General features: G+C 44.6%; 1 protein-coding gene and 1 long non-coding RNA gene across 2 annotated transcripts in view; one reads left to right on the forward strand and one right to left on the reverse strand.

The window, feature by feature from the left end:
* The window catches only part of SERINC2 (serine incorporator 2), a 32,671-nt gene extending 15,108 nt beyond the window's left edge, over positions 1-17,563 (forward strand). The window contains exons 4-10 of the mRNA XM_081920738.1: positions 136-215; positions 1,599-1,736; positions 4,287-4,456; positions 7,183-7,273; positions 9,889-10,033; positions 11,788-12,000; positions 16,864-17,563. Of these exons, the coding sequence (XP_081776864.1) occupies positions 136-215; positions 1,599-1,736; positions 4,287-4,456; positions 7,183-7,273; positions 9,889-10,033; positions 11,788-12,000; positions 16,864-17,002 (976 nt within the window). The 3' untranslated portion in view covers positions 17,003-17,563. The remainder of the gene's footprint in view (positions 1-135; positions 216-1,598; positions 1,737-4,286; positions 4,457-7,182; positions 7,274-9,888; positions 10,034-11,787; positions 12,001-16,863) is intronic.
* The window catches only part of LOC309375405, a 168,366-nt gene that overhangs the window by 88,057 nt on the left and 60,917 nt on the right, over positions 1-19,392 (reverse strand). The gene's annotated exons all lie outside the window — the stretch shown is intronic.

Here is a 19,392-nt window from a genome sequence, read left to right on the forward strand (position 1 = left end):
TCCTAGCAGCTGCACTTTGCTCCAGATGTTTCCATCCTGGCTTAATGTTGGAGCAAAACAAATGCTGCTTAAGAGGACTTTCTAGGACTCTTCTGTTCGTTTTAAAAAGGTCTTTTCTCTTCTTCTCAACTCCAGGTTTTGGTTCTTCAAATTCCTGATACTAATTGGAATTACAGTGGGGGCCTTCTATATTCCTGATGGACCGTTCACATCTGGTAAACAAAACTTTGCATTTGCATTCCTGACTTGCGAAGGGGATGTGATTTACAGTAGCTTTTGTGTGTGTGTTGCTCTACATAAGGTGGGGTTGGATACTTTCTGTTCTGTCAAAGCTAAGAAGAAGGGTAGTCAGAGCCATTCTTTGCCCCCGTCCCCCTCATACATCAGTTCCTCAGGATGGGAAGTAGTAGCTGTACCGTCTCTGCTGGTATGGCTTTGAGCCGTCCACCATTTTAATTTCCACCAGGCAATGCTGCATCTGGGGCATTGTGGGTAATTAAAATGGCAGGCAGCTCGCAAGTTCAGCTGCCTGGTGCAAGTAGCTCAGAGCTGTGTCAAAGGTGAGTCCTGCTGAGTCTTTAGAAGCAGTGTGAATAGAAGGGAACAGATGCTTTCCATTCTTGGTTTTTTAAAGCACTCTCTCTAATCCTCTTTAGCTTCTGAGCTTTCAGCAAAGAGTCCTGCAATATTATTATTGTTTTCTTCCACGAACCACCCCCCGCTTTATACTTTTCCTCTCTCAAATAAGTTTGGTTCTACTTTGGTGTAGTTGGCTCATTCCTCAATATTCAGCTCAGAGCAGACACATCAAAATCAATGGCTGCAACTAACAAGCTCTTGGATTTTAATGGGTCTACTCTGAATAGGAGTAATGGTGGATACTGGGAGGAGTCCTTTGCTGGATCCCAAATGACACACAGCTGGTACACAAGAGTATTCACAGTCTCCATTTCCTTCTGAGTAGTGAACTACAGCGGAATAACTAATTCCTTGCTTCCTCTTCATGAGTGATTGCACTCTTATAATAGCTGCTAGAAGGGCTTGAGGGATTCTAGGGTGGATCATCCACCTCAGTTAAGATGGCATACGAACCTGTGGATCAGGAAATTCAGGATTTGAATCTCACTTCTGGCCTTAGGCAAGGTTCTATCTTAGTCTGTCTGTCTGTCTGTCTGTCTGTCTGTCTGTCTGTCTGTCTGTCTCAGATGAGACTGGGACCCAGCACAGATGGGCCTCTCAGCCTTTCCCCTAATTCTTCACCAAGGCTTTATCCATTATGAAACATCTTTTTCTGGTTCTGTAAGATCACCATAAGAGCCTTGCTGGAAGTAGCCAAGGGCCTATTTCATCCAGCGCCTTGTTCTCACAGTTTTGAGCTATTTTTAAGGAAATTCACCAAAATCTACACTACCGACATAGGAATCCCAGCTATGTCCAGGAAATTACGGACGTATGGGAACCCTAATAGAATTTTTACATCCCCAAAGATTACCTGTTTAAAACTCCATATTGACAGCTTGTGGATAATAAGCAATAACCCATATTTCCTTCTTTCTCTCCCCGCCCCCCCGCTTTATACTTTTCCTCTTTCAAATAAGTTTGGTTCTACTTTGGTGTAGTCGGCTCATTCCTCTTCATCCTCATCCAGCTTATCCTCTTGATTGACTTTGCACATTCCTGGAGTCAGATTTGGCTGCACAATGCGGATAATGGCAACTCAAAATGCTGGTATGCAGGTCAGTATGGAACACTTATTTACATATGTGTAAAATTGATGTGCTCTGTGTGTGGGTTCAGACAAGCGGGTTCCTTGGTGGGCATCGAGGGGAGCATCTCAGAAGATTGTGGTGCCCACAAGTACCACCACTAAAGGCTCCAAGAACAGACTGTTGCTGGTTTCTCCACCCCCACCCCTTTGTGTTAAATTTATATTTTGGGTCTCTCCTATTTCATATTTTCCTAATGATGTCATCACGCTGCAGTTTGTGTAGATACTGACAGATGGCGCTGTGAACTACAGCATGATAGCAGACTGGGTTCTCAGAGCTCCTGGGCCACCGCAGCTGCGTTGGAGGGCAAGGAGGAGGGAGCTGGGAGTGGGCAAGCTGAGATTTGGTCTGAGAGGAGGGGTGAATTTGGCAAGGGTTGGTGAGTGAAGTATGCAGGGTTCGAGCCCCTAGTATGCTATACTTTTCTATTAGTGCTGTATTTGTCTGCTCTCTTAGCCACTCCCAGAACATAAATATATGTCAAACAGTGCAGAGTATAAACTGTGTGTACTGGTTCTGATTAGTCACTGTGGATCCTCCTCTTTCAAATATTTTTTTTAAAAGTTATAATCAAACTTGGTGGGAATAATAATAATAATAATAATAATAATAATAATAATAATAATAATAAATTTATTATTTATACCCCGCCCATCTGGCTGGGTTTACCCAGCCACTCTGGGCAGCTTCCAACAGAATATTAAAATACAATAGTCTATTAAAAGTTTCCCTAAACAGGGCTGCCTTCAGATGTCTTCTAAAAGTCTGGTAGTTGTTGTTTTCTTTGACATCTGGTGGGAGGGCGTTCCACAGGGCGGGTGCCACTACCGAGAATGCCCTCTGCCTGGTTCCCTGTAACTTGGCTTCTCGCAGTGAGGGAACCGCCAGAAGGCCCTCGGCGCTGGACCTCAGTGTCTGGGCAGAACGATGGAGGTGGAGACGCTCCTTCAGGTATACTGGGTATAATCAGACCCACCAAGAACCCCTCCCAAACATGTTGAGTGTAACGAGATCCTGTCTCGATTTCTATTATAAGTGCCATGTTTTCCCCTCCTTCATTTTGTTATCCCTCCCCTCACTTTTTAAAAATTAAAAAGCAATGCGCAGACTTGTCCTACTGCAAACAGATAAGCTCCCACTCCATTCCATTGCGTGGGGGGAGACTTTGGATCAGGGCAAGGAACCAGTATGGTTTTGTTTTAAAATCTGGTTCCTCTGACCATCTGGGAAGCATCCCTCTTACTGCAGGGATGGGGAATCTGTTGCCCTCAAGATGTCATTGGGCTGCAGCTGCTACCATCACTGACCATTGGCAACCCTGACTGCGGCTGATGGGAGTTGGGAGTCCGGTGCAATCTGGAGGATTGTGTATGACTGCTACACCTGTCCATATGCACACTTACTTTGGAACACCCATTGAAGTCATTGGACTTAATTCTGAGTAGACGTGCGTTGGATGGCGCTATTAGTATTGGCTCAAAGAGAACTTGCAAGAACAGCATACGCAACAGAGAAAAGTTTTGGGAAATGAAAGGATTGGATGAGCCTCTTACCTGATGGTTCCCCTACACATGATTGGGTGTGTGTGTGTGTGAGAGAACATGGCTTGCTTCTCCATCCTTCTCACTTCTCCAATACTATTGGAAGACCATGAATTAATATAATGGAGGCGCAGGTCAATTCTGTGTCCAGGGCAGCTGTTTACCAGCTCCATCTGGTACGCAGGCTGAGACCCTACCTGCCCGCAGACTGTCTCACCAGAGTGGTGCATGCTCTAGTTATCTCCCACTTGCACTCGCTCTACATGGGGCTACCTTTGAAGGTGACCCAGAAATTACAGTTAATCCAGAATGCGGCAGCTAGACTGGTGACTGGGAGTGGCCACCGAGACCATATAACACCAGTTCTGAAAGACCTACATTGGCTCCCAGTACGTTTTCGAGCACAATTCAAAGTGTTGGTGCTGACCTTTAAAGCCCTAAACGGCTTCGGTCCAGTATATCTGAAGGAGCGTCTCCACCCCCATTGTTCAGCCCGGACCCTGAGGTCCAGCTCCATGGGCCTTCTAGCATTTTCCTCACTGCGAGAAGTGAGGTTAGGAGAACCAGGCAGAGGGCCTTCTTGGTAGTGGCACCTGCCCTGTGGAACACTCTTGCATCAGATGTCAAGGAAATAAACAACTATCTGACTTTTAGAAGACATTTAGGGAAGTTTTTAATGTTTGATGTTTTATTGTGTTTTTAATCTTCTGTTAGGAGCAGCCCAGGGTGGCTGGGGAAACCCAGCCAGACGGGTGGGAAACAAACAAACAAACAAACAAACAAATTCAAATGTGGAGGGTGGGATTTGTGGCTCTCCAAATGTGGTTGGACTAGAACTTCCCCATTATTCTGGACCATCAGCCATGCTACAGCTGCAGCTGATAGAGGTTCTAGTCCAACAGTGGGTGGAAGTCTACTTGTCCCCTGGTTTACTGGCGAGCTGTTTATCGACATCTCCCCCGCTTTCTTTTCTCAGCCCTCTTCATCTTCACGTTCCTCTTCTACGCTGTCTCCATCGCTGCGGTGGTGCTGCTCTATATGTATTACACAAAGGCAGACGGTTGTACAGAAAACAAGGCACTCATCAGCCTTAACCTCATCTTCTGTGTGATTGTGTCCGTGGTTTCCATCCTGCCCAAGGTCCAGGTAAGATGCTGCATTGAGAATCCAAGGCTACTCACTGATGAACTTTGTGGAGCTCTCCCAGGTCATGGTCTGGCATTCTAACCATGATGCCACACTTCCTGACATTCTATTAACTTGGGCACCTCTGGAGCAAAGCTCACACTAGGTGGCTTGTGTATCAGAAAGATGCAACACAATGCAATGAAAAACTAAATAGTTTATAAGACAACCCCAGCTTTTATATATATATAGGTCTTGAGGGCATCCCCAAACTCAGCCTTCCAGCTGTTTTGGGACTACAATTCCCATCATCCCTGACCACTGGTCCTGTTAGCTAGGGATGATGGGAGTTGTAGTCCCAAAACATCTGGAGGGTCGAGTTTGGGGATGTCTGGCCTAAGTAGACATGACTTGAGATGTGTCTCTGCATTTGAAACACACACACACACACACACACACACACACACACACACACACACAGAGCGAGGGAGAGAGAGAGAGAGAGAGAGAGAGAGAGAATGAGAATCAACTGGGGTGTGCACATACTGCTAATTAAAAAGATCAGAACAGTCATGGACAGGGAATTTAACCTTTTCTTCCCCTGCTGAAGTCCTGAGGCTCTGCTCCACCCTGCCCCAAAAGCTAGTATTTAAAATACACACACACTTGGGTGCTAGGGGAGGAAAGAATTAAATTATGTTTTTCTCTTTATATTTTTAAAAGCACTAGCTAATGCAGTTTTATTTTAAAGACCACAACAGCTCCCCTGTGTGTTAAATGCAAAGAAGCATTTAACACTGTGCCTCGTTCAGCCCTGATTTTTTTTTTTATAAATTTTTTATTGGATTTTCACATTTTTTTTAAAGACACACACACACAGAAAAAAGACAAAGACAAAACATGTATAATTTCATATCCTTACTTTCTTAACCCTCTTTCCCTGACTTCCCCCCACCCCCCCTCATACATCCCAATTTCCATAATTAGTTCAGCAAGTTCTTATCCCTCCTTTTAACCTATTCTTGTTATGTTCAAACTTGATTCTTTTTGTTAGGCCAAATTTTACTTATCCCTTTCTCTTATATACATTAAATCCTTTTTCTAAGATCGACCTAGATTCTCATTCCACAAATTTCCCCTATTTTATATTAAAGTATAAGTCAAAGTAACCCAACACAAAAGTCATAAATTTTCCAAATTCTGCTCTCCCCCTCCCTCCCTACCCCGGTTTTCGTCCCTTCCCAAATAAATGTCCACCCATACAGTTCCTAGCCCGGATTCCTCACATCTGAGGCCTTCAAATCTCTGTCAGTCTCTCTCTGTCGGTTTTGTTGGTAGTCTTTTTTGTTGGTCCTCAGGTCTCGAGGGAAATCTGTCACAGCCACATCGCCATCTCTTGCGCCCAAAATAGTTAAAATTACTTGCTGCCAAAGTTCCCCATTCTCAAACTCAGAAAGGAAGAGGAAGTCCCAGTCATTTTTCTTTGCTCTTTTAAGTTCCAGTATTCCAAAAAATCCAGTGACTTCCTTCTTTACTTTTCTCATCTTTCTCATCTTTCCCAAATTTGTAATCCAAAAATCTTCTTCTTCGTTTCCAGACAACGTAGGCTTCTGCTTGATTTTTTCTGTCTGTACTTTCTCCCCTTCTTCTTCCTTTTCCACCAATTCAAAAAATATTTCTTCTGATTCGGCTGCAGATTCTTTCTCAGTAAAGTCCTTTGTTTCATCAGCAGGGTTGCTTGTTTTGGAAATCAAGGTCGTAAGTTCTTTGTTCATAGCCATACTCTGCTCTTGCAAGATTCCCACGAGAAAAAAAGCTCTTTCTATTTCTGCCAGTAATTTTCCCTCTGCAGCCATTGCAATGTCACTAGTCCCCCCTAGGGGGATTCCAGGTACTCAAGTTCTTTTCCAACAGTCCGTTACTTTGTTATTTATTGTTACTTTGTTTCCAATCACTTCTAGTTAAATGTAGCACTTTTAGTCCAGAGAGAGACAAAGTAATGCAATTTTTAACTTTATCCACCCGTTTGACAGCTCATTTGACATCTGTCAAACTCCTTGTTCTTTTTCGCTAGACTCGCACGCAGGACGCTCCCGGGTCCGGGGGGGGGGGGCACACAAAAATTTCCAAAGTTCCTCTCTTCTCTCCAGCACAAAAAACTTATTCTGTCAAATTCATGGAATTTCTCTTATCAATCACCGAAAACGCACAGTTTTTTCGACCTTAGTTCTCCGTTCCTTGCTTTAGATTGTCTGCATGTAGGGGGGTGCGGACTTCCCTTTAGCACATCCCCCCGATCGTTCCAGATTAAAGATATAGATTTTAAAGTCCGAATTTCCTTCTACTCACGGGTTATTTGTTTCCAGTCCGAATTTCAGGAAGAAAGTTGACGCTCTCCGGCCATGGCTTGCGGCTTCGCTCCGCTGAAGTAGCGGTCTACTCCCAGCACCACGCCACTCTCCGTACCCTCTCCGCAGCCTTTAAAAAGGCTCTTCGTGAGTCGGGGAGGGCGCTTAAGGTGCCCACTGAGTCACCAAGTCCACAGGCATCCGCGCCTGTGGTTTCTGAGGGTCCCCGCGTCGCCGGCGCGGCAAGACCCGTCTTCAGCGGAGCCGATTCCCTCCGGAGCTTGGAGGGAATCCGCCATTAACCAATCGCGTCAACCTGGAAGTCCTCCGTTCAGCCCTGATTTTTGCACCAAATATTCTTCGGTACTTTTAACAGGAGCTGTTCCTCTTCCTCCACAGGATGCCCAGCCTCACTCAGGGCTGCTGCAAGCCTCCATCATTACACTCTATACTATGTTCATCACCTGGTCGGCCCTGGCAAATGTCCCAAGTAAGTAGCATTTTCCCAACCATGAACTATTTCATTTGCTTTTATTCTTAATACTGTGTATCCTGGTTTTTGTTTGCTTTTATTTTTTAAAGAAAAAAACCATTGGAAGGAAAAGATCCAAAAGGGTTTACAAGCAAATGAAAACCATAGTAAAACAGAGTTTGCAGAGAAAAATGAGAATACCATATAAGAGCCTTCCCTAACCTGCTCTTCCTGGACTACAGTTCCCATCACCACTGGATATTTTGATCAGAGCTGATGGAATTTGTAGTCCAATAATATAAGGAAAACACCAAATAGGGGAAGCCGCTATAAGTTCTAAATTCAGTGGAAGGCTTGGACTTTTTTTAAAAAAAAAAGCCCTAAGACTAATTGAACTAAGTTCTAGGCGCAGTTTCCAATTAAGGAGCCACCACATGAAAAGGCTCTTTCCTTTTCTGCCTGATCTTTAAGCATGCCTGCCGCTGTGTACACACCACTGTAAATGTGCACGTGGGTAACAGAGATCTGGTTTTCCTGTGTGCACTTCTGTGCATATTTGTGTGCAAGCTTGCACTTACTTCTTCATGCAGTGCACTGTTAAACTATGGAATTGCTCCTGCAGTAGGTGGTGGTAGTCATCAACTGAGATGGCTTTAAAAGAGAATTGGACAAATTCATGCAGGAGAGGGCTACAGATGGCTACTAGCCATGATGGCTCTGGTCTGCCTCCACGGTCAGAGGCAGTCATGCTTCTGAATACTACTTTCTGGTAACCACAGGAGGGGAGAGTGCTCTTGTGGTCAGATCCCACTTGCACATTTTCCATTAGGGTATCTGCCTGTCCACTATGAGAACAGGATGCTGGCTGGCCTGACCCAGCAGGCTCTTCTCATGTGCTCAATAAACACACAAGACATAACCAGCTGTACTTTTGAATAAATATGGTATACTATTCATTGCATCAAATTGTAGATTTCAACGGAAGTTCCACTGAATCCTTTCACAGAGTCTAGACAAGGATTTCCTAGGATGGCGAAACAAGGCTAATATTCTAGAAATCCTTGTCTTAGACTCTCTGAAAGGATTCAGTGGAATTGTAACAACCCTTCATGTGGATTATTGGACTCGGGTGGAAGAGATACTTATACATGTATGGACCTTATGCATGAACTGACTAGAGAATGAACTGATCCACTGGGTCTTCTGCTTTTTTCGTTGAACTTTATGAGACTTCCGTTACAATTTGATACAATGAATAGTACAGTGGTACCTTGGGTTACATACGCTTCAGGTTACATACGCTTCAGGTTACAGACTCCGCTAACCCAGAAATAGTACCTCGAGTTGAGAACTTTGCTTCAGGATGAGAACAGAAATCATGCTCTGGCGGAGCGGCAGCAGCAGGAGGCCCCATTAGCTGAAGTGGTGCTTCAGGTTAAGAACAGTTTCGGGTTAAGAATGGACCTCCGGAACGAATTAAGTACTTAACCCGAGGTACCGCTGTATACCTTATTTATTCAAAAGTATGTTATGTCTTGTGTGTTTATTGAGTATGTTTCACGTAACCATAGGTTTGTTGTTGTTGTTGTTCTTGTTGTTCTTATGTGCTGACATGAGTACAGTAATACCTTGGTTTGCAACCATAATCCGTTCTGGAGGTCTGTTTGTAAACCAAAACAGGTCATAACCCAAGGCACGTTTTCGCCAATGGGGCCTCAAATAAAAATTGTTTGTAATCCAAAAAAAGGTTGCAAACCGGGACACACACTTCTGGGTTTGACATGTTTATAATCCAAAACGTATGCAAACCAAGGTACCACTGCACTTTCAGTTGAACTGTATCCCAGTGTTTACATTCCACACCAGTAGCTGGTGCTTGAAAGGATGTATTTGTACTCTGTACCCCTCAATTAGTATATCCCTATCCTCCCTGCTCTAAGTTTTCTTAATAAAACCACATTGACTGAGTTAACTGTGGTGGCCCTATTCTTGGGGAAGTGTCCCCTTACAAGCTTGTTTCCTTGCTGTTTTCTCCCCATGTGCAGACTGTGTCTGCAAGTCTGGAACCAGTATCCCCCTTTCCCCTCCTTAAAAGGAGGCTTTGGCAAAAGCAATGAGACAGACTTCAACCCAGTATCATGAGAAAAAACCCCCAGAGACGATTCCAAGTTGGATCTCAGTCACTGTGTGCGTGTTATGGAACTGATGCCAGTTTGTCTCCATGTCACGATGACATTTCTCCCTGTTCAAAGTTAGGATTTTGTTCCCTCTTTTTCCTGGAGACATATTTATCTTGGCTTGAAGGACATGCCCTCTTGTTGTAGCTCAGCCTGTTGTTTCTATTGACATATGGGACAGCCGGGCAATGCCATGTTTCTACAGCAGCCCACAGAATCTGCCTTCGCAGGTTCTTGGTTTGATTAGAAGTCTCATCTCTGCAGACCTGATGGTGCAGAATACTTCCCCAGAAAGGATATGCAATTTATTTTCAGGGGGGGGGGGTGAGGAGTTCTGAGTGTGCTTTCCCTGTGTGCAGGGTGTCTGGAAGGAAGTCAATCTGCCGTTCAGCAACGTCTGCAAAGCTCAAGGTTCTCCACACCTGTTTGAGATGTTTGTCCGTTTTTCATTTGCAGACAAATACTGCAACCCGACCCTTCTGATCCGAATGGAGGGCAATGGCACCAGCACCCTTCCTGCTGGTGGACAACCAACTCAGTGGTGGGATGCTCCGAGCATTGTGGGGTTGGTCATCTTTATCCTCTGCACATTCTTCATAAGGTAGGAATCCATATTCATTTAGAAACCGAACTCATCTAACTTACTAGGTGTCTTGAAGGCCATGTTCTGCCCCGGGGCCTAAGATTCTACTCTGCCATAGGCCCCTGGTATGGAGAATAGAGAGTTAGATGGTTCAAAGGACTGACTTAATATGAGGCATCTTAATACATGAGCAATGGAGACTTATGAAGCTGTTGGAGCTTTTGCTTTGGATTCAAATACAGTGGTACCTTGGTTCTCAAACTTAATCCGTTCTGGAAGTCTGTTCCAAAACAGGAGCGTTCCAAAACCAAGGCGCACTTTCACATAGAAAGTAATGCAAAACAGATATATCCATTCCAGACAACCCCTAAAACAGCAGTATAACATGAATTTTACTTTCTAACAAGACCATTGATCCATAAAGTGAAAGCAATAATCAATGTACTGTACTATAAAATAAATAAGACAGTCTTGTAGATGATGAAAATTAAAAATAATTTATTTCCTCACCTGCACTGATGATAGTCATTGTTTGGATGAGGGGCTTTTACCATTTCCGCAGTCACTCATTCACTCACTCACTCAATCAGTAACTGAATAGGGTTCCACACAGTCACAAAAACAAATTAACCAAAAAAGCCTCAAAAACAAAAATGCAAAATAAAAAGAAAGCACCAAACTTAATCCATTCTGGAACTCTGTTTGATTTCCGAAATGTTCGAAAACCAAGGTACAGTTTCTGATTGGTGTGGGCGCCCTTGAAATAATAGCTGACAGCTGCATTGGACATCCAGCTGCCGAAAAATGTCTGAAAACTGGAACACTTACTTCCGGGTTTTTGGCATTTGGGAACCAAGGCGTTTGAGAACCAAGCTACCACTGTAGAACATAAATGGAGAAAAAGAGTAAGAATATCTTCCAAGCACTTTATTGGCTACCCCACCTTAGACAGCTAGATAGAAGCACCTGTAATGTCTGTGGCAGAACCATTCCTTGACCAAGAACAGGATTCTAAGCTGCTGTGGTTTAAACATAGACTACTCCACCCCAGGGCTTGCAAAGAATTGCAGAAGGAAGACCACTCTATATAGCTGTGAGCGAGGAAAGTACTCTAGAATGAGCCTCTGTGTCTGACAAGCATAGCCTCAGCTCACATCCTTATTTCTAAGAGTCCCAGGCTTCTGAACCCTTCAGACCTTGCACATCAGCTTTTCTGAGCCTATTCTACTTTATGTATATTCTGCCTAAAGGATAGCGCCCAGAACTGGTCGCTTGCTGATGTTGCGCATGATAGACTCAAAGTACATTGAGCTTATGTTAGCTTCCAGTCTCCCCCTGCTGGCAACGAGTAGTAAATCCCATCCCCTGTTAACTGAAGAAAAGCTGTGCGCACAGCTGTCTATAAACATAACATTATACAGTCATACCTTGGGTTACAGACGCTTCAGGTTGCGTTTTTTTGGGTTACGTACCCACCAAAACCTGGAAGTACCGGAATGGGTTACTTCCGGGTTTCGGCGGTCGTGCATGCGCAGTGCTAAATTGCACTTTGCGCATGCGCAGAAGCACCGCTGTGCATTGCGGCCACTGTGGGTTGAGAACGTGCATCCCGCATGGATCATGTTCGCAACCCAAACGTGTGTGTGTACACACACACACACATATTTTCAGGCACATAGTGGTGTATGCATATGCACTCAAAACAGCACCGAAAACATGGCGAGGGATGAAGGGGCATGCAACTGATGTTCTTCTCCTTGCTTTGCCTGCAGCATCCGCTCCTCGGACCATGTCGAAGTGAACAGGATGATGCTGACGGAGGAGAGCCCAGCTATGATCGAAGGGGGCAATGCTGGCTTTGAAGGCGAGACGCGCCGGGCTTATGACAACGAAGAGGATGGAGTGACGTACAACTACACTTTTTTCCACATCTGCCTCTTCCTGGCCTCCCTCTACATCATGATGACGCTCACAAACTGGTACAGGTGAGTGCAACTGTCGTTCCCATGCAGGAGGATGGAGCAAAATTCTTCCCTGTTTGCTCCCAAGGGCAGGAGCAGAGCCTGGTGGGCGGAAATCTGCAGGAAAGCAGACTTTGGGGAAACGTTGAAAGAAAATAGTATGGCACATTGTTTAGTGTGGCACTTTAGGGCTCCCTGCCTATTTATATTGGGCTGATGCCTTCAGTGTACTCTTTTTAACACCTGCTAAAAGCGCTTTTGTTTAGACAAGCCTACCCAGGCGCTTAGAAAGTTGATGTGAGTTTTAATTTGTTTTCGCTTTTAATTTTTTCAACGTCTTAGCATGATATTGTTTATAATTTTATTGTTTTATCTTTTAGGTAAACCACTTCGAGGTTTGTTGTTTTATCAATCAGGCAGTGTATAAATTTGATTTAAAAATATAATTAATAAAATAGGGGCGTGCATGTCCACCTCTAATCCAGGCCCAAAATGGCACTTCAGATCTGTTCTAATTTGGGGGTTGACCAAACCTTGATCTGGGCACCAAATCGATGTTGAACCAACCCTAAGGTTTTATTAGGGTTTTAAACCGGGGCAACCTGGGGCAATCCAGAGCTTTCTCCACCTGATCTGGCTGAAACTGATTCATTTCAGTATCTGGGTTTCTGCTGGATCGGTTGCACAGCCCCAGAAAATGAGAAACAGAGAGCAGATTGGCGGGCTCTCCTTCACTGGAGGTCCTTAAGCAGAGGCTGGATGGCCATCATGTCAGGGATGATACAGTTGCAAGATCTGCATTGTAGATCTTACATTGAGGAAGCGATGGCCTAGAATGCTTCCAATGACCCTTCCATGTTAATTCTCTGGTCTGGTTCCTTCCCGGTTGAGATTACTCATATGCACTGAAGGTGAGGCTGCATTTTGAAGACCCTTTGGAAATGCAGGATGTGGCTGGCTGGGTTTTGCCAGCCTGTGCTCATTTTGCTGGCATAGTCTTTATTTTATTATTTCATTACATGTACTTATAGCCTACCTTTCTCCCAAGTTGGGATTCAAGGCAAGCTTGCAACATTTTAAAAATACGATTATAAAATACAAAGGAAGGAAAACAGGCTAGTTTTCAGAATAGTTAAATTGCAAGGAAACACATTAAAATACCAGTTGCCCCCATAGCAGCCTGGGGGTCAACATCATTTCCACCCAGTTGTCAAAGGCCTATCTAATTAAGAAGCAAAATTTCAGCAGGGCATCCCTAAAGTGAGAGAGAGAGAGAGGGAGAGATATATGAACACACACACAGGTGGAACAGATAGAATTTCCTAGGCTTATGGGGTATATAGAAATTGGTCTCTTCTTCTTCTGAGAGTTCTAGTATTCTGCTTTGCCCACTACTGTTGCCTAGGTAACAAGGATGGAGCATCAGTTCTCCAAGATCAAGCACTTTATTTTTGGTGAGGAGAAAGGAGAGAGTGACCTCCATGAAGTCTAGAGGAGCAGATGGGAAGAGTTGCCTATGCATGTGCTCCAGGGAGAGGCCATTGTGAAACAGTTCTCCCCCCACTTCATTGCAGAATCCCTGCTTGGAGTTTTCAAACTCTGCCTTGCTTGACTGTACACCCATACATACCTGGCGCCCCTCCCATCCCCAGCTGTGAGCACCTGACTATTTATAGCCCATGACTCACTGCCATCACACCAGGCGTGACCTGTACTCCTGCCAGTGTGTTCTGCAGTGCCTTCGTTCTGAACCTTTCGTTGTCTCGGTGAGATTGGCGGCATGGTGGAAGCCGGTCTGTGACAGCAGACGTCTCTCCCGAAACCCCCCTCCTTCCACCCTCTCCAGTGCTCAGTTTCTGAATGAAAACTGACTCGAGAGGGTTTTTTTCTGGGATCATTTGCAAGGACAGGCAAAGGAGGCAGCAAGCAAAGCACAAAGACACAGCTTTACACATGTGCTTCGCTCCTGGCTCTCCTCTAACGGATAAAAGGCAGAAGAAAGTAGATAGATAGATAGATAGATAGATAGATATAGATAGATAGATAGATAGATAGATAGATAGATAGATAGATGAGATAGATAATTTATTATGGTCGGAGACCTGTTTATAAAACACACTTGGGGGTACAATCCCAGAAGGAAAACAAACAATTTAAACAATGCACAACAATAATTTTAAAATTTATAAATGCGATAAGCGTATAGACACTTAAAACTTTAAGATCAGCTATCACAGAGAGATGACCCCAAGTCTCCCATGGAACCGAGTTTGGGGAATTTCTTAACGAACTAGTTCGAGTTGGGGTTGGTCTGTGCCTACAGATCTGTACACAGAATCTGGCGATTATCCGCGTTGTCTTATGATCTTTGCCTAACAGGAAAAGGTTGAATTTTTGCTTTTCTGGGAGGTCAGCGAGCCTCCCCAGATCAATGGTCCTACTACATGCCTCTTCACAAAAGGGACATCTAAAGAACAAGTGTTCTGGGCTTCCTATATCCCCCAATGAACAGGCGCAAAGTCTCTGAGCATATGGGACTTTTTAAAGGCTCCTTCCAGGACCCGTGAGCAGTGCCGTAGCGTGGGTTGTCAGCACCCGGGGCAAGGCAAGTAATTTGCACCCCCTAACCCGTGGATTTGCGCCTCCTAACCCATGGATTTGACCCCCTAACCCTAACCCCCAGATGTTGCGCCCGGTGCGGCCGGCCCCCCCTGCACCCCCCACGCTACGCCACTGCCCGTGAGGGCAGCAAAAGAAAGTACTTCTTCACACACTTAAACTGTGGAACTCCCACAGGAGACAGTGTTGGCCACCAGCTCAGATGGCTTTAAAAGGTGGGCTGGGCTGATTCATGGAGGATAAAGCTATCAATGGCTATTATGCATGTTTGGAGGCAGTCATATTTCTGAATCCCCATTTCTGGGAACCACAGGAGGGGAGTGTTGCTCTGGTCCTGCTCACAGGTTTCCCATGGGCAGCCACTGTGGGAACAGGATGCTGGACTAGATGGGCCATTGGCCTGATCCAGCAGGCTCTTCTTCTGTATTTACATTAATTCTAAAGGCCTAAACTAAATTGTCATTTTAAAGGCCTAGTATGCAATGTTAGGGACGCGGGTGGTGCTGTGGGTTAAACCACAGAGCCTAGGACTTGCCGATCAGAAGGTTGGCGGTTTGAATCCCCGTGATGGGGTGAGCTCCCATTGCTCAGTCCCTGCTCCTGCCAACCTAGCAGTTCAAAAGCACGTCAGAGTGCAAGTAGATAAATAGGTACCGTTCCGGCGGGAAGGTCAAGAGCGTTTCCGTGCGCTGCTCTGGTTCGCCAGAAGTGGCTTAGTCATGCTGGCCACATGACCCGGAAGCTGTATGCTGGCTCCCTCGGCCAGTAAAGTGAGATGAGCACCGCAACCCCAGAGTCGACCACGACTGCACCTAATGTTCAGGGATCCCTTTACCTTTACCTTATGCAATGTTACCGGAGGCAGGGAATGCAAAAGTTGTCCAGAAGATAAAGAACAATTTGGTTTTTATATCCCTTCATAAATAGGTCAACGGTGGAGTTCGGCATTAGGAGTTGTCTGATGGATCTAGGCTTTCTGCAAAGCTGCTGTTGTGTTCTTTGCATTTAGGAGACTTGTAAACAGTATTGCATCGGCTCCCTATCTAGATAGCAGCTGCGGTCCAGCTGTGCACAGATGCTGCCTTAATTTTTCCTTTTTAAAAAATGTCCAACTGTGCACAGGGCGAATACAAGAATAAGCTGAGCTATGCACGATGGGCTTTGTTCAGGAGGAGGGGGGCAGGATGTGCAGCCTGCTGAAGGCCACATTGCTCACTGTCTCAAGTGTGTAGAAGTCAGGGGTTGCAGTGTTTTGGAGCCCGTGCTTACGTTTGCAAACTGGAGAAAACGTCGTGGCCATTGGTGAAGCCTGTGCACACAAACCTTCTTCCCCACCAGCAAAAGTGTTTGCTTTTCTTCAAGTTGGTGTGTGAGAGACTGAGAAACAGAGATCTTTTGGGAACATGCAGCTGGGGAGCTGAGGGCTGTGTCCGAGGAACTGTCGACACGTTGCTCTTCTGAGCGCTTTCAGTTGCAATGTGTGCCTGAACACTTGGAAGCGGAAACTGTGAGAGTGTGGTGTTTGCCCTCCTAGGTGACATCATGCTGGGTCATAAGAAAAGGGTTAAACAAGTGTGAAGTGATTGGCAAGTGGGAACCAAAGGGGGAGGAGTTAGAGTTAGTGTTGTTAAGCAGTCAGTTGAGAGTTGGAGAAGGAAGAGGGAGGATAGGTCTGTGGGTTGGTCGAGTTGTGAGAGAGTGAGAGAAACTGATCGGAGGAGTCAGATAGACAGTTGGGATAATCAGTTAGCAGTTATTAGGAAAGGTATAGGCCAGTATGGAAACTAAGGATAAGAAACTGACAAGAAAAATTAACTGAAACCATAAACTTGTCCATGCGTATAAAATAAACTTGATTAATTGTTTTAATGTTAACAACTGTCTGGACTCAGTGTGTACCCGAGAGAAAAGGGTTGGTGGCAGCGGGAAAGTGACCATAGTGGTGGCACAGGGATCAATAGACCGTCAAATGTCTGGGAACACTGTGTGATCACCACAGAGAGCCAGCGAGAAGACCCAGGGTTCCAACCTCCACTCTGCTGTAAAACCCACTGTGTGACAATGGGTCACTCATTCTCTTTGACTAGCCTACCTCACAGGGTTGTTGTGAGGACCCAGTAACTGGGAGGGCAGGGAAACCCATGATGTATATCTGCACTTGAGATGGGACATTGTTGGCAAGTGATGGCGAGGCTGATGCAGGGTGCAATATTTTTCAATCTTATCTTAATCCAGAGACTTGATTTGTGTCTTGTGTTCTTTCCTCAGACCTGAAGCAAACAACCAGGTGCTGACCAGCCCTTGGACTGCGGTCTGGGTGAAGATTTCTTCCAGCTGGGCTGGGCTTCTCCTGTACGTCTGGACATTGGTAGCCCCCATTGTGCTTCCAGATCGCGACTTCAGCTGAAAGCTGTCTGTAGTGCCACACCATTTGTGCTATGCAAAGAAGAAGTGTGTCTTGCTATGATGAAGGTGTTAACAAAGGAGACTCTTCGTTCCTTTACTTGAAATGTGGGCTCTGGTCCGAATGGGCACCGAAACTGTCCACGTAATCCCTTTTTGCTCTTTCAGCATCTAGGCAGATCTGCCACACTTGTGCCTTCACCTGTTTCTTTTTCTCAAAGAATATGTTAAACAAAGGAAATGGGTCCACTTGTGTGTGATACTTGACACATATGTCATTATGGTTTTCTTTGCTGCGAGGGGGGGCAGAAGAGATTTGGTTGCTGCTGCTCACGATGACCTCTAAGCATGTTGCAAAAGGCCCTAAAGGTCGGCCGACCAGTTATTTTTCTAAAGAATGCTCAGCATGAGAATAACTTTGAATGTCTCTGTTTAAAGGAACCCTTTTGCCAATTTGCCTTATTGCAAGAATACCTCTTTGTTTTGGATAAATTTGTTTATTTTGATATGCAACTTTGTGTAACTTGGGAGTTTTCAATAAATGAATAGACTTGAGCATAAAATATACCAGTGCTGGAATTCTGCCAACGAGACTTGATGCCACCTATTCCCACAGAAGGAGTAGGATTTGTTGTTGTTTAGTCGTTTAGTCTGACTCTTCATAACCCAGAGCACGCCAAACACTCCTGTCTTCCACTGCCTCCCGCAGTTTGGTCAAATTCATTTTTGTAGTTTCAAGAACACTGTCCAACCATCTCATCCTCTGTTGTCCCCTCCTCCTTGTGTCCTTAATCTTTCCCAACATCAGGGTCTTTTCCAGGGAGCCTTTTTAAAAAGTAAAGCTGGCATTTCATCAATGTAGATTGAATTGTTAGGGTTTGGCTCTTACACACAATGGCTGCGGTTGGGATTGGAGGAGAGGTTCTGTTGAGTATTCCATGTGTGAGACATTTTGCAAAATGGTGGGCATCAGAAGTCCAAACTTGGTAGCAAGAGATTGAAGGAACATTTGTTTGCTCTTGGCTAGAGGGCTTGCAATAATAATAATAATAATAATAATAATAATAATAATAATAATAATAATAATAATAATAATAATTTATTTATATCCCACCCTCCCCAGTCAAAGCCGGGCTCAGAGTGGCTAACAACAGTAAAAATAGCACAATTTACATAAAATCACAGTCAATTAATTGAAATACATTCTAAAATCAGTTCAGAATCTAATGGCAAGGATGGAATAATCCACATTTCATTTCGGTCATCTTTAAATTGACTCCAAATCACAGCAAAAACAAGGAAAAAACAACAACCCTATACAGGATTTTGAGAGACCCATGAGCACATCTTCCCTCCCTGCATTGTTAGTGACTTCTCATTCATCACTTTATACAAAAATTATCTCTGAAAGCATCATCATCATTATTAATGTTGGTGTCATCTATTGTAGCTCAACCACATAAAATACAAAATGGCTAAAAAATAAATCTGTTAACACCAGATAACAAAGAGGAGAAAATTCAATAAACTTCTTAAAAGTGCTTATACAACAATATTAAAAGCTCCCAATAGCTTTTGATAGGCTTATCCTCTACCACAGACTTGTCCAATTCCTCTATTAAAGGCATCTAGGTGTGTGACCTTGTGGCAAAGGCAGCCCATTAAATATGTCTTTGTGTGGTGAAGGACACCAGAAGCTCATAGTAATGGGTCTGGAGGAGACCTTGTAACCTGCTGAGACCATCCCTTGCCTTGATGCAGGAAGTCCACGGCTGTCCAGTCTTTGCTTGAAGCATCTGAGTCTCATTTGGCCTTGGAGACCTTCATCATAGCCTGTGCAGGTGCCAAGCCACCAGAGTTTGCGACATTGCTTCTCAGTTCATGCTCCTACAAGCCAATAGACTACCCCAGGACCAGGAACTTCATGCCTGGGGGCTGAATGTGGACATCTGAATCTCTTTCTTTCTGACCCTTGGAACTCTCCCCAGGCCACGTACCTCACTTTCTTATCCCCAAGTGTTTTTGCCTGACTGGAATTTGTCCTTGAACACTGATATTATTTTTTGCCTGTGGTCCCATTCACCAGTAGCATGTGGGTCTCAGAAAGCAATGCTGAAAAATGTTCCCCACTGATTGGTTTGTTGAACGGAGCCAATTACTGAGCATTGCTTGAGAAGCTGACTTTGTTTCTGCAAAGCAGGTTGAAGATTAGGATTTGGCCGTAACACTAAACTGTGGTTAATCTAAAATATAAGTGGAAGCTTCTGATCATGCCAGGGCTGTGTCACAACTTGTCACTTCATGCTAAACCATGGTTTAGTGCTATGTGCACAAATTTGGCGTAATATCTTTTGCTATAACAACGGACATTTGATGTATTATGGTTTTAGGGTT

This window comes from Podarcis melisellensis (genome assembly GCF_964234715.1).
Source record: "Podarcis melisellensis genome assembly, chromosome: 8".
Lineage (NCBI taxonomy): Eukaryota > Metazoa > Chordata > Lepidosauria > Squamata > Lacertidae > Podarcis > Podarcis melisellensis.